The 13,249-nt window shown below is 55.6% G+C and overlaps 1 protein-coding gene across 1 annotated transcript; it reads right to left on the bottom strand.

Moving 5' to 3' along the window:
* Positions 1–772: 772 nt before the first annotated feature.
* On the bottom strand, positions 773–12,950 carry ZBTB4 (zinc finger and BTB domain containing 4). Its single transcript, XM_083380291.1, has 2 exons — positions 12,702–12,950; positions 773–5,413 (listed from the first exon to the last, which is right to left on the bottom strand). Exon 2 carries the CDS (start codon positions 5,396–5,398, stop codon positions 1,667–1,669), a length of 3,732 nt encoding a protein of 1,243 aa, XP_083236417.1. The 5' UTR covers positions 5,399–5,413; positions 12,702–12,950; the 3' UTR covers positions 773–1,666.
* Between the last annotated feature and the right edge of the window lie 299 nt (positions 12,951–13,249).

The following is a 13,249-nucleotide window of genomic DNA, read 5'->3' as shown; positions in this document are numbered from 1 at the left end:
TTGGTCCGTCTTTCCACCTTTCCGAGGTGGGACCCGGGCAGGGGACGGGGGGGGGGAAATAATAATAATAATAATAATAATAATCATAATAATAAAGTCCTTCCATTCCTCTCTGGCTTGGCAAGCCTTGCTCCCCGCAACGCCCTTCCCCCATCGCTGCCTTCCTCTGCCCAAAAGGAAAATGTGATTCATCACATCCAGCCAGTTGGAAAACAAATCGCACGCACAGCCCCCCCCTTCCCCCCCCCACGCTCCACTCCGCCAGCTGCAGCAAAGCAGAGGAGCTGGGCTGGGCCCCCCGGGGAAGATTCCGCAGAGGAGGGGGGAGGGGAGGAAAAGGGGAAGGGTCTGCAGAGGGGACACCCCAATAGTAGGGGGAGGGTCTGCAGAGAAAGAACACCCCAATGGGGGGGAAAGGGGAAGGGTCTGCTGAGGGGACACCCCAATAGAAGGGGAGGGTCCGCAGAGGAAGGACACCCCAACAGTGGGGGGGAAAGGGGAAGGGTTTGCAGAGGGGACACCCCAATAGCGGGAGGGGGGGAAGGAGATGATCTGCAGAGGAAGGACATCCCAATAGCGAGGGGGGGAAGAAAAGGGGAAGGGTCTGCAGAGGACACCCCGATAGTAGGGGGTCTGCAGAGGAAGAACACCCCAATAGTAGGGGGAAAAGGGGGAGGGTCTGCAGAGGGAACACCCCGATAGTAGGGGGAGGGTCCGCAGAGGAAGAACACCCCAATAGTGGGGGAAAAGGGGAAGGGTCTGCAGAGGGGACACCCCAATAGTAGGGGGAGGGTCCGCAGAGGAAGAACACCCCAATAGTGGGGGGAAAGGGGGAGGGTCTGCAGAGGGGACACCCCAATAGTAGGGGGAGGGTCCGCAGAGGAAGAACACCCCAATAGTGGGGGAAAAGGGGAAGGGTCTGCAGAGGGGACACCCCAATAGTAGGGGGAGGGTCCGCAGAGGAAGAACACCCCAATAGTGGGGGGGAAAGGGGGAGGGTCTGCAGAGGGGACACCCCAATAGTAGGGGGAGGGTCTGCCGAGGAAGGACGCCTTAACGGCAAGGTGGGATAGACGAAGGGCCTGCAGGCACCCCGATAGCAGGAGAGGAGCTACATTAAAGAGGCTACTTCTTTCAAACTAGTCTGTTTCTCCCCCCTCCCCAGCAGCAAAAGTACAGAGGAGGCGGCAAAAGGGGGGGGGGTCAGGCGCCCGGAAGAAAACAGGGCAGAAATTGCCCGGGTGGGGCGGGGGAGAGGAGAGGGGTCAGAAGGACGAAGAGCGGTTCCTTGTGCAAATTCACTCTTAGTTGTGTCTACAAACAACATTCATGGGGGGGGGGGTTTAGGAACCAGGCATATGGAGGGGGGTGGGTGGGGAACGAGGGTACCCTGTACCTATTTTTGCTATTTTTAAGAAGTCTTCTCTACGACACGTCCCGTGTGAAATGCCACTGGTAGGAAGAAATGGGGGGGCCCTTCTACTCGCCCCAGTTCAGGGGCCCCTTTGCGCTCACCCCCACGGGTTCTCGTAAGCGCGCACACACACCCCTTCTCAGAACAGAAGTGTGTGTGGGGGGGTGGAGGTTGGCTATTCTCCCGCCTTGCCTTTTTTCAAAGTGTAATCCGGGGCCCCTGTCCTGCCCCTGTCGGCCGGCCGGCCAGCCCTCAAAGGAGCCCGCCTTTCTTCAGCCTCTCGGGCACCGCGGGCTCTCCTCTGCTCTCCCGGACCGCCGAACTGCCCACCCCCAGCCCCCCGTGGGGCGCCGGGCCCCCCTCGTGCCCCACCACACCCCGACAGGGGTTCATCGAATAGCTGAAGACGCTGGGCAGGAAGGGCAAGGGCTGACCCTTGTCATCCGGGACGACCATGTTCAAAGCCACCGGCAAAGTGAAGTTGTACGGGTAAGCGGCCAACAGCTGGTGCCCGTACATCAGCGGATACGGGTCGGGGTAGAAGCTGACTTTGCCCTCTCCGCTGCTGCTCCCGGCTTTGCTGACGGCGTTGAATTGGATGGCGCTGGGGTAAGCCAGGAAAGAGGGCTTGTCTTCCAGATCCTTCCTGCTCCGGCAACTCCCCGGCACCAGCAGCGGCAAGGGGTACTCCTGCACCGGGTATCGGTCCCCTTCCATCTCTTGGCATGGCAAAGTCTCCTTCTGGACCAGGCCCGTGTGAGAGATGACGGGGTCTTGGAGAGAGAGGGGCAGATCCGGAGGCAGCTCGGCAAGGTTGCCACTGGCGGTGGTAGCCCGTAGCGCCGGTGGGTGGGCGGGCAGCTCCTCGCGGAAAGGGGACTTGTCTGCCCCTTGCTGCGACAGGTTTTCGCCTTCGGGCAGAGGGACCGGCGTGTGCCCGTTGCAGGGCACCATTTCCATGCAGGCCCCCTCGGAGACCTCTGCTTGGCCAACGGGCGCCTCCCCGCTGGAAGAGGACACTTGCATTTCCTGGGTGGTCTCCTCCTTAACCACCGGTGGAGAGGTAGCCAGAGGCACCTCGGTGCTCTTCTTAGAATAAGCGATGACGGTGGTGAGCACCGGTAGGGGGACCTCCTCGAGCTCCTGGCCCTCGTGCCGTTTCATGTGGCGGCTCAGGGCCGCCGCCGTCTTGCAGATCTTTGTGCAGTGGGCACAGGCAAACTTCATCAGAGGCTTGCGGCCGACGCGGTGGGGGGTGCCCAAGACTGCCAGGGCCTGATCGTCCTTGGTGAGGCGCCCGTGCACCCGTTCGTGCTTCCTCAGCTTCTTGAGGGCCGAGAAGAGTTTGCCGCAAACGCCACACTCGTGCTTCCATTCAGCGCCCCGCCCGCCCGCCACTTTGGTCAGCTGATCCACCTCATCCCGGTCGGAGGCAGCTCCCTGTCCCCCGGATACTTCAGCAGACCCTGGATGGTTGGGTCCCCCTCTGCTGCCCTCCTTGGTTTCCTCTGACCGCTTCATCCAGCGCAGGGAGCGCAGCTTGTGTCGCCACCGGGACTTCTTCACCTTCGGCAGGGCGTTGCCTGCGCTACTGCCGGCTCCGCCACAAGGCTTCCGCTTGGGCTTATAGCTGTAGTACGGGCGCCAGAGTTGATCTTCCGTGTCTCCACAGTCGCTGTCCTCCTCGCCGCTCTCGTTCACAAACCCCCGGTCGGCGCGCTTGCCATGCAGCGTTGCAGGCAAGGAGGGATGGGGTTTCTCACTGCTCAGATCGCGGCCGAAATCCAGGCGCCGGCCTCCCATCCGGCTGCTCTTGTCCAGCATGAGGTCCGTTTCGGAGATCCGCCGCTTGACGATGGCTTCCTCACCGATGCGCACCGTGATCTGGCAGAGCGGAGCAGCTCGGCTTTCGGAGGCGGCGCCTACACAGGCTGGCTTAGCCATGTAAGTCATGGTGCGCCCGGTCCGTGGTACCCTCGTCTTGAACCCCTGCTCGCTGCCCTCCTCTTCTAAAGCCTGTTCCTCCCTCTTCTGGGACTGGATGTATTCCCTCAGGACCTGCTTCTTGATGGGTTTGGTTACAACAGGAGAAGCGGGGGACTGGGACGGCGGAGTCCCTGCGTTTAGCGGGGTGCTTGAGGACGTGTTGTTGTACGTGATCACAGAAGGACCCTGTGCTTTCACCGAGGTGCTATGAACGATCACGGAAGAGGTGGGGTGCCCGTAGGCAATGACGGTGGGAGCCTCTGTGCTCAAAGACGGGGGCGGCTTGCCCAGCTGGGCCTCCTCACCAGCCGATGGAAGAGCGGACGTGTCCTTGGGGCTCGTGGTTTCCTGCTGCTGGTCCCGTCCCACCTCTGGCGATTCTAAAGAGGCGCTCTGGGTGGCGAACACTGAAACCACCTCACTAGTGCTCAGGGAGGAGACCAGGTTTCCGTCCAATGAGTCGCCCTCACCCAGTGCCATGGGGACAGCGTGAGCGGGATGCAGAAGGTCCTCTGGCACCATGGCCTGACTGTACGTTTTGTACGGCCGCTTTTGGGAGCGCATGGGTAACAGGCGGTAGAGTTTCAACGCATTCAGTTTCGGCTTGTAGCCACCGTTGGGGGTCTTCTCTGAGGAGATGAGGCCAGGATTAATGCCGTGGAAGGCTTTCTGATGAGTCTTCAGGTTGTAGTAAGTCACAAAGGTCTCCCAGCAGAAGATGCACTGGTAGCGCCGCTCCCCGGTGTGCCAGACCTCGTGCTTGGTGCGGTATTCCGCCAGGGCGAAAACTTTGTCGCAGTAGCGGCACGGGTACTTGCGGCGCCAGGAATGAACGTTGGAGTGACGCTTGAGGCTGGAAAGGGTCATGTAGGACCGCTCGCAGACGGTGCAAAAGTAGATGATATGTCCGTCTACCACTTTGACAAAGTGGTCTTGGTCGGAGAGATAATCCACCCGCGGCAGGGCCCGATGGCGGAAAAGCACGCCCTTTTTGGAAGATGCTGCAGCAACTGTGGGCTTGGAAGGTAACTCCGGGCTGGGGGGCGCCTTGTCCGCCGAAGCCTCCTCCTTGGGCTTCTCGACCTCTTTGCATAAGACTTCGTGCGTCTGCAGCCGCTTGATGTGGATGAAGCTCTTACCGCAGTGGCGGCAGGAGAGCGAGCGCCGCGTTCGGTGCAGCTTGGTGTGGAGGCTGAGGGCCGAAGACGTGGTAAAGGAGCGGTTGCAGCTTCCGCAACAGAAGGTGCTGCTAGCTGGGTAGGAAGCCCCGGATGGGGATGGGGGTGAGGAAGGAGAGGCCGGCGCCCCGTCCTTTGTGTCAACTGAAGTGGCAGGAGGAGTCCCAGAGAGATTGTGGTCCCAAGCAACCGTTTCCTTCATCACGAACGTCAGATCAGAGGGGGTGGCAGGCGGCGCGGCCGCGACAGAGCTCAGAGTGTAGAGGATCTTGGCTGTTTCTGTTTCAGAGTCAGGGCGGGCGTCCTGCCCGGGGCTGTACGCTTTGGTCAAATCCTGAAAGCAAACAGGGCTGTAGGGTTCCATGGAACGGGAAGGGCAGGTGAGGTCGATGGGCGAATCGCAATCTCGAGCAGAGGCCCCGCCGGGACTGTCCATCTTGACCTCTGCCAAGGGGTCATCCAGGTTCTCCAAGCGAGAGATGCCCAGCCGCCGACCCACCACCCCAATCTCCTTGGCGACCGCCAGGGTGGGCACGGAGAGCCGAGAATTATAAATGAAGTTCAAGATGTCCGAGAAGACTTTGGCCTGGATGTCAGGAAGCTCGAGAATCTGGCTCGGCTGGCGACACGCCGAGTCCTCGGAGAGCACCTCCTTGAAGTACGGGCTGGAGGCGGCGAGGATATTTTTGTGGGCCTTGAACTTGGTGTCTTCAGCCACGATGGTGATGTCGCAGAACTGCCCACGCAGACGCTGCTCGTTCAACTGGATCAGAAGGGAATTGGGGTGGCTGTTGTCGGTGAGCTCCACAACCGAAGCCATCGTGCTGCCTCAGACCTGTGGCGAAAAGGAGAGATGACGACGTTGTGACATCAGGAAAGTGGAAAAGGGGACGGGGACCCCGGATTTTGGGGTTCACCGGCCTCTACCACAGCCTTTCCTGACCTCAACCACTTTAAGGTGGGAGGGCCAACTCCCAGAATTCCCCCTGAATTTGGGGGAACTTCTTAAATAGACGGCAGGAATGCAGTTGATATAATATACCTTGTTTTCAGTCGAGTGAAAAAAATAACGCTCGACGAGCTGACTAAAGAAACCACATAGATGTGGACTAGACGGCATGACGGTTAAAGCGAAAACTGATCTGATGGCTGGGGAATTCTGGGAGCTGAAGTCCACCCGTTTTAATGTTGCCAAGGTGGAAAAATACTGCTCTATCTAGTTCCTGAAGTGAAGAAAGCCCCCTCCCCCGTGCAAATTCATACCCCCTTGGGGGAAACAAAAAAAGTGCCAACTGCCAAGCCACACCTTCCTACAAATGTGACTTACCTGTGGTGCATTGGCACCTGGCATGCGACCCTCCTAGAAAAGTGGTAGCGGGGGAGGGGAATGAACTGAACCAGTGGCAGCACCGCACAAGCCAGAGCGAGAGACGGCTGGAGCTGCAGGGCCTCAGCGGAAGCGCCGGGATCAGCGCCAGGAACCAGCTGGAGCTCAGCGCCAATCCTGGCGGTTCTGCTTAGCCCAGAAGAAGCGCCGATCAGCTGGAATGTTGCAGCATCTCCAGGACCTTGTGATTTACATTCAGATGCTTGGCAACTGATTCATATTTATGACGGTCACATTGTCCCTGGGCCATGTCAAGTGACCAAAACCTGCTGCAACCACCCAGCAGACGGAGGGAGGGGAATAAAAACCAACCACCCCACCCACCCACACCACTGCCAATCCTCAACAGAAATGCTCACAGCACTGAAAACCTCGGACAGGAGGAAGAGCGCCGCCGGGCGGGCAGGCAGGTGTCTTGCTCAGCTGTGGCTTGGGGGGCACTTTTTTCAGTGCCATTGTAACTTCGAACAGTTACTAAGCAAACTGTTGTAAGTCGAGGACTACCTGTACTTCATCACTTTTTTTCCCTTTTATTATTATTTTTTTGGTCATCACTTGCTAGGCGACTGGTGGCACTCGGATGTTGCCATATCCTAAAAGCGGTACGATGGGTGGAAAGGTTGAAAAGCCCCGACTTCCCAAAACATTTGCCTCGGAGGAGATAACGGCGGCGGGCTGAAAGAGGTTTGCCCAGAGCAGGGAGGCCGAAACATCAAACCTGAGGCTGCTGGGACACCCGTTTTGGGGAACGAGAGTTAATTAGCTCCTGAAATGGCGCTTCCTGGAATCCAGGAAGGCCACAGCAGGAGCGACCGGAAGTTGCCCACTTGGGCAAACCAGTTGGCGAGACGCAGGTCCCGCTGTTTTTCGAGACCGGCCTGCCACGGGCACGCTCAAGAAACGCTTGTTCCTTTGCGTGGGGCGATCCGGCCGCTCCATTCTTCTTTTCCCCCGCCCCCCCCCGAGCCATTTTGCACGGGGAATTCCCTTCCTTGGCAGCCTAAGATGGCTGAAGGACACCATTTCCGGTGCCAGCTCAGCTGAGGAGCTACGTCCGGTCCATTTCGACTCAAGGCACCCAGAACGGCTCGCCTCTCGTCTTAACGCGCGCCCTTTGGCTGCTCAAGTGTCAAAACCTGGCGTTGCCCGTTCTAGTCCACGCAAGCCGTGGCAAAACACAACACCCCCCCCCCTTGCCACCCAAAGCGGTGGCACCCTCCGTTCTTTTTCCTGACCCTGCTTCTCTGCCCTTGCCAGCAGCAACCCTGCACCCCCCCCCCACAGCCCGGGTTTTGCAAAAGCCAGCGTGCCGGAAAAGTCAGGTGTGCACGTGCGAGTGAAGGCAGACAGGGGTGTACCACACGGTGTCAATCATTCCAGAAGCCAAGTTCTCTGCTCTCTCTTTCTCTCTCTCTTCTCCCCGCCCCCCCAACATCAGTGGATCTGGCTCTCTCTCTCTCTCTCTCACACACACACACACACACACACACACACAGAAGAACACAAACACACAGTCACTTGCTCAACTCCCCTTCCTGGCAGTGACGGGAGTATCCAAACGGAAAGGGGGTTTCTATGGAAACAGGCCGGGATGGAGCAGAAAGGAGGAGAGGAGGGGGAAGGGGAGGCCGCCGTGCAGTGGGGAACAGAGATTTGAGGGGGGGGGAGGATGCCGCAAAGTGAGCATGGCTGAGGACAAGCTAAGCAGTGGGCAGGAGGCAGAGGTGAGGCCACCAGAGTACCACCGCCCTCCGCCTGGAGCTTTAGTTTGCCAGTAAGGTGCCGACAGCGAGAGACACCCCCCCACACACACACACACCCCTCCTCAAATCTGGGCACTTGTAGGTTGGAGACCCTGCCGATCTTTTTCAGATCCCCTTGGGGGGGGGGCACAATTTTCAGAAGGACACCCTGGAGCTACGGAGATCTGCCGAGCTGGAGACACTTTGCTGCCCAGATGGGTGAGACTTCAACAGCCATCAAGGTCTGCACCAGGCTGGGTCGAGGAGGTGGAAGAACATCTCCCAGCGTCCCTCGCTCCTGGGCCTTGTGCAGTGGCTATTGGGAGATGTAGTCCTGTCCCCAGCGAAGTGAATTCTTTAACCGTGACTCAATTTCCCCAGCACGAAGCTCTAACGTCAGTGGGGAAGGACACGCTGCACTTAAAAAAAAAAAAAGCTCCGACTTAAAAAAAAAAAAAAAAGCTTCTTCCTTTTTTCCCCGAAATGCGCCTGTCGGGAAAGGGGCCACAAGATTCTTTCAGGTTACTGGCTACCAACACAGCGCTCTTCCTATGATGTCACGACGACCTTTGCGATGGAAGCCCCCCCCCCCCCCCCAAAAAAAAGAAAATTTGCAGGGTTGCGTGCAGTCTGGGAGCTGCGCGGTTTTCCTAAATTGTTCCTCTACTACCGATAAGAGAGAACGTTTGTGGTTCAAGGTTGAAATGAAAGGGCCAGCCTGCTCTCTGAGCTGGGTGGTTTTGTTGCAGACGTTTCATGACCCAACTAGGTAACATCAATGCGAGGAGGAGGAGGAGGAGGAGGAGGAGGGCTGTGGGGTCCTTGGGGGTCTCTGAGCTGGGTGGTTTCGTTGCAGACGTTTCATGACCCAACTAGATAACATCAATGCGAGGAGGAGGAGGAGGAGGAGGAGGAGGGCTGTGGGGTCCTTGGGGGTCTCTGAGCTGGGTGGTTTCGTTGCAGACGTTTCATGACCCAACTAGATAACATCAATGCGAGGAGGAGGAGGAGGAGGAGGAGGAGGAGGGCTGTGGGGTCCTTGGGGGTCTCTGAGCTGGGTGGTTTCGTTGCAGACGTTTCATGACCCAACTAGGTAACATCAATGCGAGGAGGAGGAGGAGGAGGAGGAGGAGGAGGAGGAGGAGGAGGGGAATGAATGAACCTTTATTGTCAAAGTACAACCATGTATACATTGAGATTGGCTGAGCCTCCCTTCGTGCTCCCACCACCCAACTCAGTGACAATAGAAGGAAGAGGAGGAAGAGAAGATAGAGGGGGAGGAAGAGAAGGAGGAGGAGGGCGGCGAAATGTGGGGTCCTTCGCTTAGTTGGGTTGTGTTCTTGCAGACGTTTCATTACCAAAGCAGGTAACGTCATTGGTGCCTGAGTTCATTACCTAGTCAGCTCATGAAATGTCTGCAAGAAAATAACCAAGCTCAGAGAGTCATAGGACCCCACATTTCCCCCCCCCTCCTCCTCCTCCTCCTCCCTACCCCAGACCCCCTCCCTTCCAGCACTGATGATGTAGCCTACTTCAGAGGTCCTCAACCTTTTGGGCACCAGAGACTCCCGGTTCCGTGGAGGGAGGTTTGTCCGCCGACCGGAGGGAGCCTGGTTTCATGGATGGGGCTTTGCTTGTTTGTGCGGACCGGTTGCTGGCCCGGTACCGGTCCACAGACCTGGGGGTTGGGGACCCCTGGCCTAGTTAGGTCATGAAATGTCTGCAAGGAAACAACTAAAGCTCCCTCAGGACCTCCTCCTCTCTGCAGACCCTTCTAGCACTCATGACGTTGCCTAGTTGGGTCACGAAACGTCTGCGGGGGGGGGGGGAGAAACCCACCCAGCTCAGAGAGCACCAAGGACCCCCTCGGTCTTGTACGTATATCTGAAAGACTCCCGTTCCACCACCCCCCCTTTTTCTTTTTCACACGCCGCAGACTTCATCCACCCGCATTTTACAAAACGGATGAGAAGGGGGGAAACCATTGCAGGGAACGGGGGGGGAGGGGGGGGGAAGAACAAAATAAATAAATAAAAATGAAAAAAATGCACCAATCCCCTTTTTGCACGTGTGTGCAAAGGCACTCGGGAGGCCAGCAAAAAAAAAAAAAAAAAAGGGGGGGATCCCATTTTGGCTGCTGGCTGCGGGCAGAGGTGGTGGGATCGGGCAGGGAGAGCGCGTTGAGGAATGGCACGTCGCCCAAGCCGATTAAAAAAAAGAAAAGCAGAGGAGCTGAGTGGATTTTTTTTTTTTAATAGGGCTCGGATGCTTGTGAGTCACGGAGGCTGATGTCAGCAGATTGGATGGGGAGCGGCAACAGGGATGGGGGGGGGGAAGAGAGAGACTGGGGGAAGAACAGCAGCGGATTGTTGCACCAACATGGAAAACGAATTGCAAAGCCAGAAGCAGGACATTGCTAGGGCAATGAAAAAAGAGAGGGAAAAAGAAAGAGAGAGAGAGAGAGAAAGAAATGGGAGAGAGAGAGACAGAAAAAGAGAGAAGAGAAAGAGACGCAGAGAAAGAAACAGAGAAAGAGAATGATAGAAAGAGAGAGGGGGGAATGAGAGAGAAGAAAAAGACAGAGGGAAAAAGAAAGAGAAAAGAGAAAGAAATGGAAAGAGAAAGAGACAGAAAAAGAGAAAAAAGAGACGCAGAGAAAAACAGAAAAAGAGAATGATCGAAAGAGAGACAAAAAGAAAGAGAGAGAGAGGGAATGAGAAAAAGATAGAGGGAAAAAGAAAAAGAGAGAGACAGAGAAAAAGAGAGAGAGAAAGAGAGAGAGAGAGAGAGAGAGAGAGAGAGAGACAGAGACAGAGAGAGAGAGAGAGGAGATTCAAAAGAGAGAAACCTGAATTTGGACCCCTCAAAATAAAAAATATAACATTTTTTTCTAATTTCGAGAGACTGCTGCTTTCTTCACCCTGGGGAAACTTGCAGGCAGCAGACACAGCAATACAGCAATGCAAAATTGCCTTTGGCGAGGTGGGCAGGATTCAGCTTTGATAAGTAAAAAAAAAAAATTTAAGTAAAATAAACAGGTTCTTAAGAACGCTGCCAGGTAATTCCCGCCCTTTAAAAATCTGCTCCCTCGCCTGCACGGACACCAAACGGTGTGTTAGCCCTATCGATCCACCTTGGCCAAACCTGCCTCTGTGGCTTGAAGCAACCATCCTCAGGAAATTCCATTTATCTCGCTCCCGAGTAAACTCGAAGGAAAGATAAATAAAGATTTCGATTCTGCACTGCTGCTGCTGCGATGGGAAAGAATCCAATTAGGAGAATTGGCTTTCGTGTCGGGCTGATGGCGGGTGGCGGGCCTGAGCCGGCGAGGGAGGCTGTGCCCTCAAATGAAGCTTCTCAGGTCCTGCCTCAGTTTTCCCCATCTGAAAAATGGACACAGAGACAGCCCGAGAGAGAGAGAGAGAAGCCGCTTGCAAAAAGCTTTTGGCCAATAGGATTCAAAAAGGGTGATGGGAGCCCCTAATGCTCGCCGGCAGGATCCAAAATTACTGAGATAAAATTGTTATGTGAGTTTTGCCCCATTGTAGGACCTTTCCTGCCACAGCTGTTAAGCGAATCACTGCAGGGTTTCAGTTAGTGACACCGCTGTTACGTGAATCCGTGTCGCAACTTTTCCCCTATTGCCGGCAATGGGGCGGGCGTGGTTTCAGCGTGACGCATCCGGCCTGTAGGCCGGCAGTTTGACACCCCTGTTTTAGACCTTTGGGAGGGGGGTGTCTCCAAACATGGCGACTTTGTCTGGTGGACTTCAACTCCCAGAATTCCCCAGCCAGCCATGTCTGGTTTTTTTTTCCCCCCCCTCCTTAAAATGGAGAGATTGGAGAGGAAGGGATTATAAGAGAGTAAGCGGGGCCAAAAGGTGTGTGCCGGTTGGGGAACCGTGGGAGTTGAAATCCACAAGTCTTAAAGTCGCCACGTTTGGAGACCCCAAAGGTCTCCTCGCCAGGATCCTCCAGAGCCAATCTATGCCCAATCCTGGTTGCATCCAATGTTGTACCCCCATTGACGCTTAGGGGGGCTGAGCGTATCTCACTGGCATTAAAATTTGCAGGACGCAAGTGGCCGAGTAGACAGTTGAGGGGGGGGGGACAAATGCACGTGGTTGTTCTCGCCTTCGTGAAGACCCCATCCCCATTATGGAAAACCGAGCCAAAGCTCAGTGGAGACTCCGTTGGGCCCTCTCTGTCCCATCCCCGTCCTCAGTGGAGGAAGGTCAGTTCGAAATGCCAACACTGACTGAGATAAGCCAACTTGGCAAGCCATCATCAGCCTCGCTGGACTCCGACGTGGGGGGTTCTTCAGATGGCTGGGTTACATAGCTCTCGCCCCATTCTCTGACTGGGAATGCTGGGAGTTGTAGTCCCTCCGGCAGGGAGAGAGGTCCAAAGCCTGGCTGCCTCGATGTTGCCACGGCAACCGGAGGCAGGCCTAGCCTCCTTCCAAGCCGGCCTAAACCGGTGAAAAGGTGAAACTTCTCAATTTTTTTTCCAAAAAAGTGGGAAACTCGATCAAGACGATTTGAGCAAAACTATTGTGAAAGGCGCTGAGAAACTTTTTTAAAAAAAAGGGGGGTGGGGGTGGGCAAGAGGGAAAAGACAGCCCGTAAATTGAGGCCTCCCAAGCAGACATTTGTTGTCAAGGTCTCAATGTGGGGTCCGGCCTACATCGTGGCACCGTCGCCATGGAGAAACAGTGGCTGGCCTAGATACAGGCCTGGTTGCTATGGCGATCGGAACAGGAAACCCACCTGGAACCGGGCAGCCTTTCCATAGAGATGGTGCAGGCTAGACCAGACCTTGCCAAGGGATGCCCTTGCAAGATGTAGATCTGGGACTCCCACTTGGAGGTCCACGCTGGAGGGGGATCTGGGGAATGGCGGTCCTGACCCACCAGGCAACCGAGGCCTTCCCCATTGCCCAGAGGAGAACTCTGCAAGAGCCGGAAGAATGTCCGAGGGATGGACGTTGCCTTACCTAGACGAGCTGAGCAGACCTAGTGGGGTTCTGGGCACCCGCTGCTCCTCATGCTGCTTTCTCCCAATGGGGCTGAGCTGGACCCACTGCGGAAGAAAAGAAAATATTGCTTTATTGTCAACCGCCCAGACTCCCGGGAGGAGACAGGCAGCGAATTAATCTAAGAGACACCAGACAGCACAGAGACACACGGAGACAGATAGATAGACAGACAGACTGAAAGACAGTCAAGACACAGATAGATGGATAGATAATAGACACAAAGAGGTGGAAGAGAGACAGACAAAGATAGAAATGACACATAGAAATATAGACAGACAGCAATAGATAAGATATAGATAATAAAGGATATAAATAAAGGATATAGACATAGACAGAGATATATAGAGAGAAAGATAATATATATCATAGAGATGATAGACAGACAGACACAGATAGATAGATAACAGATATGGACAGATAGGGAGGTATAGCTAGATAATAGCGATAGGGAGAGATAGATAGATGATAAAGAAAGAAATAGATAGATAATAAAGAAAGACATAGAT

This window comes from Vipera ursinii (assembly GCF_947247035.1).
Source record: "Vipera ursinii genome assembly, contig: scaffold_217, whole genome shotgun sequence".
Lineage (NCBI taxonomy): Eukaryota > Metazoa > Chordata > Lepidosauria > Squamata > Viperidae > Vipera > Vipera ursinii.
Note: the sequence above shows the minus strand (reverse complement) of the source record. Positions and strands in the feature narration are given on the sequence as shown.

Bases quoted from the DNA above. Each gene is read 5' to 3' on its own strand.
- ZBTB4 (XM_083380291.1), bottom strand. From the start codon at position 5,398: ATGGCTTCGGTTGTGGAGCTCACCGACAACAGCCACCCCAATTCCCTT.